Genomic DNA, 17,430 nt, shown 5'->3' with positions numbered 1-17,430 from the left:
GGACCTAATGAAACTTCAAAGCTTTTGCACAGCAAAGGAAACCATAAAGAAGATGAAAAGACAACCCTCAGAATGGGAGAAAATATTTGCAAATGAAGCAACTGACAAAGGATTAATCTCCAAAATTTATAAGCAGTTCATGCAGCTCTGTAACAAAAAAACAAACAACCCAGTCCAAAAATGGGCAGAAGACCTAGATAGACATTTCTCCAAAGAAGATATACGGACTGCCAACAAACACATAAAAGAATGATCAACATCATTAATCATTAAAGAAATGCAGATCAAAACCACAATGAGATATTATCTCACACCAGTCAGAATGGCCATCAACAAAAAATCTAGAAACAATAAATGCTGGAGAGGGTGTGGAGAAAAGGGAACACTCTTGCACTGCTTGTGGGAATGTGAATTGGTTCAGCCACTATGGAGAACAGTATGGAGGTTCCTTAAAAAACTACAAATAGAACTACCATACGACCCAGCAATCCCACTACTGGGCACATACCCTGAGAAAACCATAATTCAAAAAGAGACATGTACCAAAACGTTCATGCAGCTCTATTTACAATAGCCCGGAGATGGAAACAACCTAAGTGCCAATCATCGGATGAATGGATAAAGAAGATGCGGCACATATATACAATGGAATATTACTCAGCCATAAAAAGAAATGAAATTGAGCTATTTGTAATGAGGTGGATGGACCTAGAGTCTTTCATACAGAGTGAAGTAAGTCAGAAAGAGAAAGACAAATACCGTATGCTAACACATATATATGGAATTTAAGGGAAAAAAATGTTATGAAGAACCTAGGGGTAAGACAGGAATAAAGACACCTACTAGAGAATGGACTTGAGGATATGGGGAGGGGGAAGGGTGAGCTGTGACAAAGTGAGAGAGTGGCATGGACATGTATACACTACCAAATGTAAAATAGATAGCTAGTGGGAAGCAGCCGCATAGCACAGGGATATCCGCTTGGTGCTTTGTGACCACCTACAGGGGTGGGATAGGGAGGGTGGGAGGGAGGGAGACGCAAGAGGGAAGAGATATGGGAACATATGTATAACTGATTCACTTTGTTATAAAGCAGTAACTAACACACCATTGTAAAGCAATTATACTCCGATAAAGATGCTAAAAAAAAAAGATCACCCCAGAATGTGGCTGGTACAAGGTTCTAAAGAGAGGCTTCTTTGGTGGAATGGCAATATTGCTTTATCATCAGCTAATTTGCTGATGTTGGTCTTATAGAGCTTTGTTTCTCAACTGAATTTTTGAAGTTATTTGTCTTACTTCAGCCTGTTCCTAAAATGTTGTAATGTTTGGTCCACCAAGCCGTTTCATTCTGGTATGCCCTCAGAGGTATAATGAGCCCAAGACCCAGGAAATACTGACGTTCTACACCTTATGATTCTTCTGTATTCAGAGACGGTCATCATACTGTGATTATAAAATGAAGCACAGGTCTGTATTGTTATGTGAAGATGAAAACGTGAGTTCTCCTGATCCTATAAGTGAAAGGAGTTTATCCGTGTGATTATGCACCAGGCCTACTGCCACAGCCCTGTGTTTGTAATGTTAATGAACACTTTGAGCTTCCATAATCCAACCTTAAACATCCAAGTTATGAGAGAACAGACATTTCCATGTAATGGTTATGTGAACAATACACTTACTATTTTTATTAGTGATAGCGTTTCCCTCTATCTGAAGGGTTAAGGATGAGAGGTTGCTAGCATTTGGTGGTATTGTTGTTTTTTTCCCTTTGACACTTATGAAAAGAGATGGAATACACAATATAAATGGTTGGTGATGAGAAAAAAAAAAAGAGCACAGGCTTGTAGTCACACTCAGGTTCAAATACTATGTGATTTGGGGGCAAGTTACTTTATCTCCAAGGTTCAGTTTCCTCAATTATAAAATAGGGATAACAATTTCTCACAAAATTTTTGTGGTATGATCATACAGGGACACTTACTTAATGCCTGGTATATAATATAGATTTTATATAATAAGAATGACCTTTTAACGAATTATTGATTTCATAAAATTGTGGTAGGAATAATCTTACCCATAAGATCCTTGCAAGTGGGGTCGAATAAGGTTCTGTTCTGTGTTTCCAATTTTTTCTTACTTTCAAACTTTTAGTTAAGAATCAGCTCCTACTTGAATGAAACAGATGCATACTTCCCCACTAAGAAAATGAGAAAACGTAAAATAAGCAGTTTTCTATATGCTTATTTGGCTTAATCACAAACTGTAAGTAACTTCAATAGACAATTGAGCCTGCAATCTAATTATTGCTAGAATGGCCACAAAGTATGTTTTATAAAGACATGTTTTAGTAGGTGCCCTATAATTTGTTAATATGTCTGTAGAACCACCACACAGCATGTCACCTTATTTAGTAATCTGGTTGCATCTTTTGCAAGTATCTTTTGTTGTTTTTGTTTTTTGTGTTTTTTTTTTTTTGCGGTACGCGGGCCTCTCACCGCTGTGGCCTCTCCCGTTGCGGAGCAACAGGCTCCGGACGCGCAGGCACAGCGGCCATGGCTCACGGGCACAGCCGCTCCGCGGCATGTGGGATCTTCCCAGACCACGGCTCGAACCCGTGTCCCCTGCATTGGCAGGCAGATTCTTAACCACTGCACCACCAGGGAAGCCCCACAGCACCGTTTTTTTTTTTTTTTTTTTTTTTTTGCGCTACGCGGGCCTCTCACCGCTGTGGCCTCTCCCGCTGCGGAGCAACAGGCTCCGGACGCGCAGGCCCAGCGGCCATGGCTCACGGGCCCAGCTGCCCCGCGGCATGTGGGATCCTCCCGGACCGGGGCACGAACCCGTGTCCCCTGCATCGGCAGGCGGACTCTCAACCACTGCGCCACCAGGGAAGCCCTTTCGCAAGTATCTTTTGCTGGATGGTGTATTCATCTGCCAGAGCAGCCATATCAAAATACCATGCAGTGGCTTAAGCCACAGAAATTTACTTTCAGTTTCACAGCTCAGGAGGCTGTAAGTCCAAAAGCAAGGTGTCAGCAAGGGCGGTTTCCCGAGGCCTCCCCCTTGGCTCTAGATGGCCACCTTTTTGCTGTGCCCTCACGTTTTCTCTCCTCTGTGCGCGCACATCCTTGGTGTCTCTTTGTGTCTATAATTTCCTCTTCCTGTAAGAACACCAGTGAGATTCAATTAGAGCTACTCTAACAGCCTCATTTTATCTTAATCATCTTTTTAAAGGTCTTATTTCCAAATACAGTCACATTCTGAGGTACTGGAGAGATTAGGACTTCAACACACGAGTTTTAAGAGAGAAGGGATACAGTTCAGCCTATAGGTGGTAAAAAAGAAAATGTTTTCCTCAAAACTGGCATTTCAGAGGTGCTTTATGGCAGATGGGAGTTTTACACCTGTTTGCAGTTTTTCAAGCTGAAAGTGTGACCATGCTTTAGGATTAAAAAGATGAAATGCTCTGATTTTTCCTTTGTGTCTGTATAAGAAGATAAACCAGAATTTCTCAACAGAATTTGGTTCTTCTGGAAATACTCCATTGGATCTCTTCTTTGTTAGAACGTTCCATTCAGTTCTTAAGTTTATGATGCTCTGATCTGCACACAGTATCCTCAGTTATCCCCGGCTCGGTCCCTTATTGGACAGCTACTCCCTTCACTATCAGTACAGACAGCTGTGCCAGGCAGTGCTGCGGGGGGGGGGGGGGGGGGGGGGGGCATGGGATATAATTTCAAGCCCATGATGCCTTCCAAGCTCTGTATTGAGAGATATCATCATCAAGGCCTGACTACCAGAAATGCAGCTCATCCATTCCTCCTGGTCATGGGCCCTGGAAACGGAATGCAGAATTGTTCAGACCTTTTTTTTTTTTTCCGAAAGAAGGGGATCAATCATTTACATCTCATTCTAATTAGTTCTGTGACTCCAAAAAGGGGATGTGCTCTAAATGAGCACGTCGGCCCCCTGACGAGAGCCACACCGAGTAGCAGTGCGCAAAGCAGCCACTGTCAGCTGTTTTTACAAGATATTTGGTGAAGCGGCTCTGCGAACAATCTTTATTTAATGAGTAACATTCTCTTCAACATTTCCCAACAGTGTCTTCTCCTCTGGGTTCCAGTGGAGGAGCTCCTCTCTTCTCAGTGCAGTCTCCTGATGCTTGTTTTACTCTGTTAGAAATGGAATCTTGTAACAAAACATTTTTCTCATGTTCAAATAGCTAAAAAGCTTCCAACCAAATTTGTGGCCAACCACTTGTAAATGTACAGGACTCCATGACACCCATTGTATGTACTTTTAAAAAAAGAAAGCTTAATGCCATCTTACTTTCCTTTCTGTCATCTCACTTTCCTGATTTTTATTTATTATATCTTGCTATATCATGTGTCTATCTGAAAGTCACAACTTCTGGGGAGGAACTTTCGATATTCTCTCAGTTACTGTGGATATGTGTATGGTCATGTGAGTGTGTGTGAGGAAAGACTTAAGCGTGCCCCCTCCTTTTGCGAGTGAGATGGAGCTTTCATAACAACCTGTATCCAGCTTTTCCCTTTGCAAAAAGCAAACGCGACAGAACGCACTGGAGACTGTGCACCTTCTCTGTGGCTCGGAGGAAACGGGTTAAACGTTCTAGCTCCAATACCTCAGCCACCTCTAGGGCAGCAGCAACTGCTATCTTGCTTTTTCTCCTGGAAAGAAAACAACCCTTGAAGGGAAGAACCAGGTGTTGTGTAAGAACGCAATCATGCACTGAACTCATCCAGAGCAGAAAAAGCCAGCGAAATCATCTTAGACCCTTAACTGGGAACACACGTAGCAAAGGTTAAGACCTGTGGAAAGCTAAGAACCCGCTCAAGGTATCCAGACCGCCCCTAGAAGGACGTGGGTAGGCGGTGGCTAGAGGAACGTTTCAAGGAAAGTTCTTTGGTAAACTTGTTCCACCGGGGGAACTCATTTCGGGGAGAAGCGACAGCACCATGGACAGCACCAAGCCTAGCGCGCTGGGGCGGGGACAGCACCGGGGACAGCGCCAGCGCTGGCGCCGCGAACCCCGGGCGCGAGGCAGCCTTATCAGCTGATGCCTTACGTAGGCTGGATCCCCAGCTCGGTAAGAGAGGTCTGGGTGGGCGCGCCAGCATTCGCTCTCCGGAGCCGGAGCCGCAGCCCCAGACGGGGCGGGGAAGGGGCGGGCGAACAGCAGAAGGCAGGACCTAGAAAGCAGGTCCCTGCTTGGCTTCCCCAGCACGGAGCTGAGGTTGCAGCCCGCTGCCGCCGCGGGCGAGAGGGGCGGGAAGGGAGGCCGCGCGGCGAGAACTGCCGCTCTGACGCACCAGCCCCACGCTCCGGGGGCGCCCAGCTCCTCCTCCACTTGGGAGATGCCGGACTCTGGGCGACCAGACTGCTGTCTCCGCCGAGGCGAAGAGCCCTGGTCATGTGACAGCTTAGACGGGCCCCGGCTGCGAGACACAGCCCCTCGCCTCTGCTCTCCCAGCGCCTGAGGGATTCAGACCCGCCGCGGCTCGCAGCCCAGCGCCCTCCTCTCCTCTCCGACACACCGTCTCCCACGGAGGCTCGCTGGCGGGGGGTCGGGGCAAACTCCACAGACACTCTCCAGAAACCCTGCCACTGGCCAGAGGTGACAAACATCCGCAGTGGCTTCCGACACAGTGGTCACCACCCCTCCTCCGCACACCGGCGAGCCCGTCTCCTGGCCCAGACATGGATCTGCCGCCGAACCTCACCTACTTTATCCTCCCCACCCCCGCCCCTCTGGAGACCAACCGCAGCTTCGACGCCGAAGACCCGCGCGCCAGTCTGCCCCTGGTCTCCGTCTTCGGCGTGCTCGGCCTCACCCTGCTGGGCCTCCTGGTGGCCGCGACGCTCGCCTGGAACCTGCTGGTGCTGGCGACCATTCTCCGCGTGCGCACGTTCCACCGCGTTCCGCACAACCTGGTGGCATCCATGGCCATCTCGGACGTGCTGGTGGCTGCTCTGGTCATGCCGTTGAGCCTGGTGCACGAGCTGTCCGGGCGCCGCTGGCCGCTGGGCCGGCGGCTGTGCCAGCTTTGGATCGCATGCGACGTGCTCTGCTGCACGGCCAGCATCTGGAATGTGACGGCCATCGCGCTGGACCGCTACTGGTCCATCACCCGTCACCTGGAATACACGCTCCGTGCCCGCAAGCGCAGCTCCAACGTAATGATCACGCTCACCTGGGCGCTCTCCGCAGTCATCTCCCTGGCCCCGCTGCTCTTCGGCTGGGGGGAGACCTACTCTGAGGGCAGCGAGGAGTGCCAGGTGAGCCGCGAGCCCTCCTACACCGTGTTCTCCACCGTGGGCGCCTTCTACCTGCCGCTCTGCGTGGTGCTCTTCGTATACTGGAAGATCTACAAGGCGGCCAAGTTCCGCGTGGGCCCCCGGAAGGCCAACAGCGTCTCCCCCGTTTCCGAAGCTGTGGAGGTGGGTGTTAACGTGATCCTTAAAAAACTTTGCTTGCATTTGCACAGGCCTCATCCCCAGCACATCTCCCCACACATCCGTAGAAAGTGGGACTTCTTAGTATTTTGGCGGGGGCTGGAGGGGAAGGGAAGGAGGTAGACTGGGAGAGAGAAAGAAAGCATCACAGACTCTGCTCTGACGTGCTCAGATTCACAGAGCAGGTCATCTCTCATGGGTTCTTTCCCTATATATAAAACGAGGGATCTGGACTACGTAATTCTACAGGGTCCCACTAGGCTTGAAAATTCTATGGATCTATAACATCCTTTAGAACGCCTGAGGACGTTGGTTTCTGGGGCTGCACTAGAGAAAAGTGCAGCTTCCTGCATTTACAGTGGGGGATGTTTGAGGAGGTGGGAAGGGAGGGACGGTCACCTGGCTTGGCAGGAAGACTGCCATACATCAGGCAAAGCAGGTTAGTGTTTCAACCCAGTCTATTTTCTCTTTGCCAATTAATTTTGCGAAGTGTGGTATCTCCTGGGTTACTGTCGTGCCCAGCATCCTCCTGTCCTCATGCAAGGTTAAAGATACTGTTTACACCTGTCTCAGAGCCTCTGCCCTTGTTATATGCACCCACTGCCTGTGGTGCTGCTTTCTGGGCCTGTCCCCACCCCTGATCAGACTGTCCGTGCAGCTGAGGACCACTTGCTTGCCTCCCGGGACATGAGTAAAGCTGCAGGAGGAAGTTAAAACGCTAAGGCAGACACTTCCCCAGCTCTTTACAAGTGGCATTTAAGGTACGGCAACTGCTACAGCACCCGTGAGGGCTCTTTTCTCATCTTCTCTCCATCCACGCTTTCCTGCTTTTTGTTCACTCTTGGTAATCTGACCCTACGATTCAAGATTCAGGGACCATAAGAGTTCACATGAATCCACCGGCTGTGCAGGCTGCCCACCCCCTACCGCACTCATTGCCAAGGGTGATCCCTTGGACCTGCTTCACACATTTACGTTAGATCAGAACACGACGCGGCACCCATTTCTGTTACTGGTTCTGGGACAACAAGGAAATTCAATTAAGCACACTGAGCACATACTACAGGCTTGCTGCAAGGGGTCGAGGAGTGATAAAGACATCATCTTTGCCTATGAAGAGTCTGGTCTAGTGAGAGAGACATGCATTGTGAACATTGCAATACGATTGTATTTTTCGAGTCAGTAGCTAATTCCAAGTATGACCAGTCAGTCAAGCTTAGAGGAACCAGAGGTGTAGGTATGGGAGAAAGGGGAGGGCATCATTCTAGAAGCAAGAAGGAAAAAGGGGTCAGAGGGCACCTGCCCTTTTATCTAGAACAAAAGTCTCACCCAAATTACCCTCCCCTACCCCAGGGAACATCTGGAATGTCTGGAGATGTTTTTGATTACCAAGACTTGGGGACAGGGAACTAACGGCATCTAGCGTGTAGAGAGCAGGGATGCTGCTAAACGTGGTACAACACACAGGACACCCTGAACAACAAAGAACTATTCAGACCAAAATGTTAATAGTGCCAAATTTGGGAAACCCTGACCTGTTAGATTTCTAAACTGGACACGGAGTGCTGATGGGTAAGAGTGCCGCCAAACTGCCTGGAGTGCCCGTGTGTGTGCATCCACCCCGATTCCAGGTCAGGAACAGGAGGCTGGCTGCCCACCAAGGCCCTCCTTACACAGATCCTCTCCTGCCAGGGCGCTTATCCAGGTAAACACAATTTATAATTAATAGCAAACAGCTTTAGAAGGGAAAAGCAATTATACTTCTGTCTCAGAGGGCTTAGTGTGGAAGGAAGAGGGGTTTTCACTGCTCAGCTTTGGAGAGAGCAGAAGCAAGGCATTGTTTCATGTTCCTTCTCTGCGGGATAACTTTCAAAAATGGGTCCCTTGGCTTTGCACAGCCTCTAAGTGATCCAGGGCTCTGCACAAAATGGGTCCCTTGGCTTTGCACAGCCTCTAAGTGATCCAGGGCTCTGCAAAAAATGGGTCCCTTGGCTTTGCACAGCCTCTAAGTGATCCAGGGCTCTGCACAAAATGGGTCCCTTGGCTTTGCACAGCCTCTAAGTGATCCAGGGCTCTGCACAAAATGCGGCACTGCCTCTGTCCTCATGTTACTGTGAAGGGTTAATTAAAAACCAGGCTTCCTGACTTCTCGGTGGTAGCAGGTGCCAACGTTTCTAAATACAGTTTTACCACCAACTAGCTATGTTACCTAGGGAAACACAACACTTCTTCCCTGTTCTGTATCTTCAGAGTTTTATTCAAATACATACTGAAAGCCTAACCCTTGTCAGATACCAAGATGAAAACAGGAAACACAAGAAAGGCAGGCCTTGCACCCTTGACAAAGTCTGATGAAACCACTACTAAAGAGCTGACGTGAAGACAGAGCTGGAGTTATGCCTTGCTAGTGTAAGGGACTGGGGCACTTTCGAGGTCTGAGTGGGTTGCCATCCTGTGTATGAGCAGCTTTGTTTGCTGGGCGTTACTCCAGTGGGAGTTTATTGGAGTGAGGCCGTCCGTGGATGCCTGAATTTCAGAAGTGAGGGACTGGCACGGCTTGCAAGACCAAGTCCCCTGAGAGGAACTGCCCTTGACCGACAGAGTACGTTCAAGACTGGACCCAGGCTGCAGAACACGCAGACTCGCCCTAAGTTTAGTTTTCATCCCCCTGATCTGGGTCCTCATTCAGCCAAAGCTTCAAGAGAGACCATCAAGGACGGTCCAAATCGCCACCACTGTTGTTGCTTCTTGAAGATGAAGTTTCATCTGTGGAGACCTGATGTTCAGACCCCACAGCAATCAGCATATCTGTCTGTCAGAACAGCGCTGTGCAGAAGTCTTTTAAAGCTCTGGACAACAGATACTGAATCACAGTGAACCAATCAGTAGAAAAATGTTGGCTGGTTTCAGTTAGCAATGGGGATTTACTACATGTGGTAACATAAGATTCAAAGGCTTAATATAAGTTCTGAAGATGTGCTGACACTAGTTTAATTGATGCCTGTAATTTCTCTGAGGCAAGGAGTCAAAGCCTTAATTACTGAACTAAGGGGTGGGCTTCAGTAGGCAATAGTTCTTAGACAGGTGTCATGTGGTTGAATTAATCCACCTGGAGTACGGTCCAGCATTTTCACATTGGTACAAAAAGGCACATTCATGATAACCTAGGAAGAATCAATCTGGACTCTCATGCATTCTGGTCTAATTAATCTTTCTGTCTGTGGTGTCTTTTGTCCATAAGGACTCCAGGATCATTGCTATTTCTTCAGTAATGTCTTGAATTATATACAGTGTACACATTTTCATGTACAGACCAGCTATAATCTCATAACGTGTAAGGACAGCAGTACATTTTATCTGGAAGCGGGTTCTACTTATTAAGTTTGCAGTTGTGTTACAGAAACTAAAGTATTCTGATAATGATCCTGAAATATCAGTTACAAGTTGGCACACAGGATTGTTAAAGATTTTCATTGCTTGAATTTTCGTATTAACTAAGGTTTACTTTCCCTTAAGCCCTTTAAATAGCCACACCATAAATTTGTCTCTCATGGTCTTATTTCAGCATCTGTACAACCAATCATTGTTTTCAATTTTTTAAAACTTATTACAAGTTGATTTGCATGTTTCCTTTTCAGATGACTTTAAAATTTTAGGCTGAAGGATCTATTGTTTTATAATTGTGGGGACAATGGTAGTTATGGTGACACCCATATAAACAAGAAAGCCGTACTGTTGTACATCTGTAATTATAGGCAATTCCCCTTAGAAGTTTAGAAGGACAGGAAGTTGTTGGGTGATAATATCTTCCTTGGAGTGACTTCACTGGACAGATTTTAGATAGTTGTCATTTTGATTTTTAGCCAATAGGGGACATTGATTCTTTCAAGGATTCTTCTGCTGACAGTATTTACAGGTGTTCTTGTCTAGGCTCCCAAATCTTTGAAAACAGAGGTGCTTTTGAATGTTTTATCTAGAGAGCCATATCTTGTATTATTTACTTTCTAAGGATATATGGAAATGTCTAGCCCCATATTGGATATTTTCTAAATTGGCAATTTCACATTTAAATTTATTTTTTCTTATTAAATTCCCTACTTCAGGTTTGAGCCCATTTATAGAAAGACAGGACAAGATTATACTTCAGATGTTGGGTTTACATCAGAATACTGCTTGAAAGTTTTCTGAAGTCTATTTTCTATACTTAGTTTATAATTTTGAATCCTAATTTAATCTTCTCTTAAAAAAAGCCTTCTGAAATTGCCTTATGTATTTTATATTTTAAATTTCCACAGCTGGGTTATATAGCTCTTCTCTTTTCTATCCTTCTAGTTTTAAATACGTTTCCTCATCTGAGGGAGATTTTAATTAACTAGTTGCTGCTGATCTGTAGTCCAGGACAATAAGAATTTTGTTCAATACTCTTTAAAAAAAGTCTAAATTCGGGCTTCCCTGGTGGCGCAGTGGTTGAGAGTCCACCTGCCAATGCAGGGGACGCGGGTTCGTGCCCTGGTCCGGGAAGATCCCACACGCCGCGGAGCGGCTGGGCCCGTGGGCCGTGGCCGCTGAGCCTGAGCGTCCGGAGCCTGTGCTCCGCAACGGGAGAGGAAGTCTAAATTCTACAGCAATTTTTTGCCCTTCTCCCTGAAGTTTAGAAAAATTCTTAATTATAGCCTATATCTTAGCTCTAGACCAAGGTTTTAACTGAAATTCTATAGATTTGACTTCTTGTCTGGCAATTTTACAATGTGATTTTGTTTTTCCTGAGAAAATCCCTGAAGAAAGGATAGTTCATTTAGGAGGTCAGGTAAAGCTGAGTAGAAATATGGGAGATGTAGATGTGCAAGGTGGGGAGGTTTTGGAAAGTTACAAAATCTTTGAGACTAACTTAGAGTTAGAATTTTGTTTTAAGGTCTTAGCAGAACTAAAGAAGCTGACTCTCAACTGTTTAGTGTTTGTCTTCTAATTTTTCTAGAGTTGATCTTAAATATGTTAATTTATTGATTTTGACTTTCAGAAATTCCTCATTAAGTAAAAAAGTTTTCTTTCATATTTATCAAGAGAAATGCAAGAATTAGCATTATAGTGCAATTTAAAATAGGAAATATAAGTTCACAAAGGAGAAGTTTGCGACTTTGACTTAGACAAACGATGACACACAAGAAAATGGCCACTACAGTTGGCCAACAGTTTGTGCTTGTGAATGGTGTCTCAAATCCTTGACCACAGGCCAAGAGGGGGCCATATGACCACCAATCCAATGAGCTGGAATACCAACTAGACAAGGTGACATTTTTTTTCATAAATTGACAAGATAGCAAGTGCCCTCACTTAAGTTTTGTGAAGAACCCAAAGCAAAGTTTGATCAATTGCTTTTTCACAAATTGGTCAAAAGTCTAACAGTGCCCAAATCATTAGCCTTCAGATCTGCCTTGGAATGGATTAGAGCTTATCAAGCCAATGCCTTACAGAACAATCCTTTTTATATTCAACAGAAAAAAAAAAAGGTATTCCAGCACAAAAAACAAACAAACCTATGAAAACAAGGTTTTGCATATTTAGACAAACAACAGCAAAAACAAAGAAAACAACAGTATAGTAAGTAGGTTATGTCATAACAATTTTCACTAAATGGTATACCTCCAAGACAAGAGATCTAATAGCCTTACACAAAAATGTAAGTCAATTACCAAATGGTGCACCTCTCAAACACAGGTCTAGTGACTCGATACAAAGACCTAAGCTGAATGATCTTATTCGAAGACACTTGGTTACAATCCTTGTATAACAAAACACACGGAGTGAGAAGAGCCTGGTGGAGCTGGCTGGAACTCAGCTCACTGAGGATGATGCCCATCTGCAGATCCAAAGGCAACTGGAGTCGGGGGTACAGTGAATGCACCTGCAGCCCGAGGATCCTGGGGAGGATCCACAAAACGATCTCGGTGGACTCTCTAGAATGTCCAAGGATGATACAACCACCACACAGTATCTGAAGTAAAAATACTCCTTACTATATAGCAAGAGAAAGCTACACTTGTCAGGTGCCGTCTGACAGAGCAGAATGCCCATCATCTATGGGGACTGGGGACAGCGTTGAGTTCAGGGACTGGAGGACATGCAGGGGAGCAGGGAGCTGACACCCCCAGAGTGGGGTTACTGCGTGAGACTGCTGTTGGTTGACTGCAGCTCAGAGGTGCACTTATTGGGGTGAGCCCTGCCCTAACTGGCTGACGTTCAGAAGTGAGGGCTGACACTGACTGGTTGGTTTGCAGGTGTATATTCACGGAGCTGCATTGTCCTTGATCCACTGAAGGAGTTTAAACAAGTAGCAAGGCTCTTTGTTGCCACAGCTACAGAATAGTCGGTCTTCTGCTAAGTTTGTGGGGACGTTCTTATTCTGCCCCTCGCAGAGCCCTCCTTAAATGGGTGAGATCATCTCTAGCTTGAACATCCTGACTCATCAGTACATCTTACATCGTGACAGTGACCTGATCTCACCTGCAAATCACCTGAAGCCACACTTCCAAGGTAAGAGTCTTCACCCCTTAATTTCAATACCCACTACTGATGATAATCTATTGATTATCTGCGATATTAACAGGGAGGTGAAGCAGAATAGTTTGAGGAAATAAAAGAACGTGCTAGATTTATGATTAACCAGTAAATAGTTATTTAACACATAACCATTTTGGAAGAATGAGAAGTCTAACTCATAGGTACATGTTCCCCCCAAAATTCGCTTATTTGGAGATGTGAGGCTAAGTGTTCACTTAGAAAATTTTTTCATGTGAATCTTAAATTGTGAGGTTTGTGCTTTAAATGATATAGCACTTCAAAGATAGATGGGAAAGGTGCAATTTGGCTTGAATGTTCACCTTTTTTTGCTCCATTACCTCTCTTTCTGTGAATCTACTAACGACCATGATGAGTAATTGACAGAGTAATCAATAGAGTCTATTCTCCAGACTTGATTAAGTGCCTTATTGCAATCGTTGATGAGCAAAGAGCTAAGGAGTCTGTAAGTCAGAGAGCCATAGGGTGAGCAACCAAATCAACCACCTGCCAGCATCGGGAGCCTGAAACTCCCCAACAGCAAAGCCCCTCCCCGCGGCTGAGCCTCTGCTGTCCCGGAAGAGCCACTTCAGACCAATGACACTCTCACCGAGTGAGCTGGTACTGAATGCCACACACACAAGAGAGGGACCCATAAAATGCTCAACATTTCTCACCAAGGTCATAGAGAGTGTGCTTTTCTGAGAAACATGGAGTTCTCTAACCTATGAAAATTCCTTACTCAAAGCAAACCATAAAAACAATGTATTTAGGGAAAAAAGTTTAATTGGAATTCAAAACAGAATTCTAAGAAGTGGGAGAAGACCCCATGGAACATTAAAAGGACTGTTAAAAATGAATTTAGATTCTTTGCTGGAAAGGGGCCCCGCGAACGTGCTCCCAAAGTGTCGTGCTAAGAACTCAGCGAAAAGGACGGTGGATAGAATGCCTGTGGGTCCTACTGGCAGAGAGAAATCATCCTGAAGACAAGCTTAGGAATAAAGTAACTGGGAAGTCTTTAAGAGTACACTTATGCAACATTAGAACTACCACACAGTGGAAAATTCTTGTAGATACAATGAATGCATGCTATGTTTGGGAACAGCTCATAAGAATCCGGGTACATTATACTGGAAGAATCCAGGATTTCATAGCACAGCTGCCAAATACCCACACAAGCGGGCCCACACTTAACGGCACCTAACATTCCCTCATGAGGACCAAGATTTGAAGTGATGGGTTTCCATAAAACTGTCTTATAATACTTGGGCTATAGAAATATTCATATCCTACGCTACACCTGGAAAACAAACAACCCTGTGATCCTGTGTCTCTCGGACGAATGATGAGGTACTGTGCTACATTCTGATACGGCAGCCCCTCTGGATACGGGTCAGGACTGTGTCTGAAGGTACCAGCAGAGTCTCAAAAGAGGCAGACATTCTCAGTGTCAATCATTAGGAGAGAAGACGGCTCCTCAGAATGGAAACCTTGCAGCTTTTTCCATTATGCAAGAGCAAACTCCTACCAATAGAACATGTAGCACTGGGGGTGTATCTCACCCTTCACAGAAGACTGGTCATACACTGGTAGTCCAATCATGGGGCTCATTGTGTCTTGCAACTGGAATTTGAGTATCTAAAGGACTAAGCATGGGCTTCTGGAGTCAACCTGAAAAGGCACTGACCACAGGGAAGGCAGACAGGGAGCGGGGATGGGAGGGGTGGAGAGATTCCCTAGAGTGTGTCATAGCTCAAAAGCCAGAATATCTAGTTATGTGTTGCTGTATTTATTTCTACTGTTACCCCAGGGCCTTTGAGTCTGGTTTAAATGTTCCGCTTTTACACCAGGTGTGCTATAGAGAATTAATGGGTGGGCACAATGGCGTCACGTCCCTGAGTGGCCAGCCTTAACAGCGAAAAGGTCTGAAAGGAAGGAGAATTTCTTAGGGATTTAAGAGTCAGGACCAGAATTATTCTTCCACTGCCATCTTTGGGAAATGGCTGCCTTGATGCCATTTTGGGATTGAGCTTTATTAAGGAAATTGGTAGTTTTCCCTATTTTCTTTATGCTGAAAAATGAAACTAAAACTGTGTTTGCATTTCTATAAATTAACTCCCTGAAATGCATTCCCAGATATACACTAATAAATAAGAAAGGTAACTATGGTTCCATCCAGGGGTGAGACTGGGAGAGAGAAATTTTCACTTCTTATTTCATATGTGCTTTTAAGGGTTGCAGAAAAAGGAACTATTTGTTTCAATATTCACGATCTTCTGTTTAATTGTATAATGCTTGGGGTTTCACTGTTTTTCAAACAGATGACAGGAAGGCTATCACATGAATTTAATAATTCATACATGAGCCAACATTCCCTTAACTACAGTGTTCCTATTTTCAGCTCAGTTATTCTATACGATAGGGAAGCTGCTGGGGCGCGAGCTGGGTAATTCTCCTTTTCAAGCGTACGGGGGTCACAGAAGGCTGGAGTTGGGAAGAAGAGGATTTAATGTCAGGGTAGTCTCACCACTAGTGAATGACTGATCGACCCAGAAACTGTCCCACATTGTGACTGGAGCAACTAATTTGCTCACTTAGCAAATCAGCCCACTGCAATTTCCTTATATTTAGGGGGCCTCATCATTCAGACACCCCTTATTCCAGTTCCCCAAAGATCTAAAAAATAGGGCTGGAATGGAGGAAAGAGCTTCCTTTCCCAGGAATTCCACCCCCTTAGAGAAGGGGTGTGAAGCTGGAGAATGTAGTTCAGTGGGAACCTGCCTTCCAGAGGACTTGAGGGAACCTACGTGGAGGGACTCAGACTTTAGAGCCTCTGTTTTCCATAAAAGTCGGGGGAAGGGGCGGAACACAGAATAAACAGGGAGATAAACATCCTGGTGAGTGAACTGTCCCAAACAGTAGAATATGTTCTGGAAGCACAGCAGTAGGAACCTTATACCAGAAGAAAAGTTCTGGAAAATTCTAACTTTTTAGAGGGGATTCACAGAAACCCAGAAAGTTCTAGATTTTGGAATCCTGGGTCCTGCGTGTACGGGGTTTGATAAGGATTTAGCGGGCTCCTGATTACTCGTGTTCCGTGGTCATAAACTGTATACACCGCGTGACCTGCTTACTTCTGTTGTTCCCTGCTGAACAGACGGCAACAGGGACTCCATCGTCATTGCATTATTGCAGACGTTCCTATTTTCCCTCCATTTCTAAGATGTAAGCAAACACCCAGCTCTGTCAGCACGTTTTCATAGCCGAGGGTGGTCCCCACATGCTGCCCGGTCCCTGCATCGGACAACTGAGGACGTTCTCTTGAAGTGGATGTGCGGGGCTCACGCCCACCCGCGTCTGGGTTCAGCCCAGGCGTGAAGAGGCGGCTCTTCCTGAAGCCTCTGCTTACCTTTTCCAGGTGAAGGCCTCCGCTCGGCAGCCCGAGATGGTGTTCACCGTCCGCCACGCCACTGTCACCTTCCAGACAGAAGGGGCCACGTGGAGAGAACAGAAGGAGCAGAGAGCCGCCCTAATGGTGGGCATCCTCATTGGGGTGTTTGTGCTCTGCTGGATCCCCTTCTTCACCACGGAGCTCATCAGCCCCCTGTGCTCCTGTGACATCCCCGCCACCTGGAAGAGCATCTTCCTGTGGCTCGGCTACTCCAACTCTTTCTTCAACCCCCTGATCTACACGGCCTTCAACAAGAACTACAACAGCGCCTTCAAGAACTTCTTCTCCAGGCACCAGTGACTGTGAGGCTGGCACAGGCAGGAAGTCTCCCCGAGCTCCATCTATTTCCCCATCCTCACCCGGCACCACCTGGAAGAGACAAGCCTTCAAGTTCCCCAGGGTGGTCCTCGGAGCTGAGCACCTCACTTCTGCACTCCGGGCAGGAACGCGAGTCTCCACAGGCAGTACTGGGGACCCCGTTTATCCAATTTATCTGCTATTCCTCACTCCTCACCAAACAGCCACGGACTTGGCCCACCAAGTGCCCTTTCTTTACAAAACCCACTCCAGCGTGCTTACTGTCCTGGTCCCAGGGAAGTCCAACCAGGCAGATGAGAGGGAGGAGATAAATCCATATAGGCAGGTTGAGAACAGACAGGAAACAATGAATAAGAAGTCACAATGGGGACATCTGGGGAACAGGAAAACATAATTGCAAGTTTCCGGGAAGAGCCCCCATTTTGAGTATTCCATCCTACAGTCCTAGGAAGTATACCCTAATACTTACTGTGTGTGTCCCGATATTTGGCCACAAAGGATTGTCTCCAGACATACTAAAGTACGCAGCGGCACCTGCAAGACCAAGCAATACGGCTTTATGGTTTTACTTATGGCAACCACACACACACACACGCCAAAGCTACTGAGGAGACAAATGTTCCAAC

At 46.0% G+C, this 17,430-nt stretch overlaps 1 protein-coding gene across 1 annotated transcript; it reads left to right on the top strand.

Annotated features, from left to right (window-relative positions):
• Positions 1–5,724: 5,724 nt before the first annotated feature.
• On the top strand, positions 5,725–16,786 carry HTR5A (5-hydroxytryptamine receptor 5A). Its single transcript, XM_032644017.1, has 2 exons — positions 5,725–6,465; positions 16,454–16,786. The coding sequence occupies exons 1-2, from the start codon at positions 5,725–5,727 to the stop codon at positions 16,784–16,786; spliced, it is 1,074 nt and encodes a 357-aa protein (XP_032499908.1).
• Positions 16,787–17,430: the final 644 nt, after the last annotated feature.

The sequence above is a fragment of the Phocoena sinus genome, chromosome 9 (assembly GCF_008692025.1).
Source record: "Phocoena sinus isolate mPhoSin1 chromosome 9, mPhoSin1.pri, whole genome shotgun sequence".
Taxonomy (NCBI): Eukaryota; Metazoa; Chordata; class Mammalia; order Artiodactyla; family Phocoenidae; genus Phocoena; species Phocoena sinus.
This window is presented reverse-complemented; position numbering and strand designations above follow the sequence as displayed.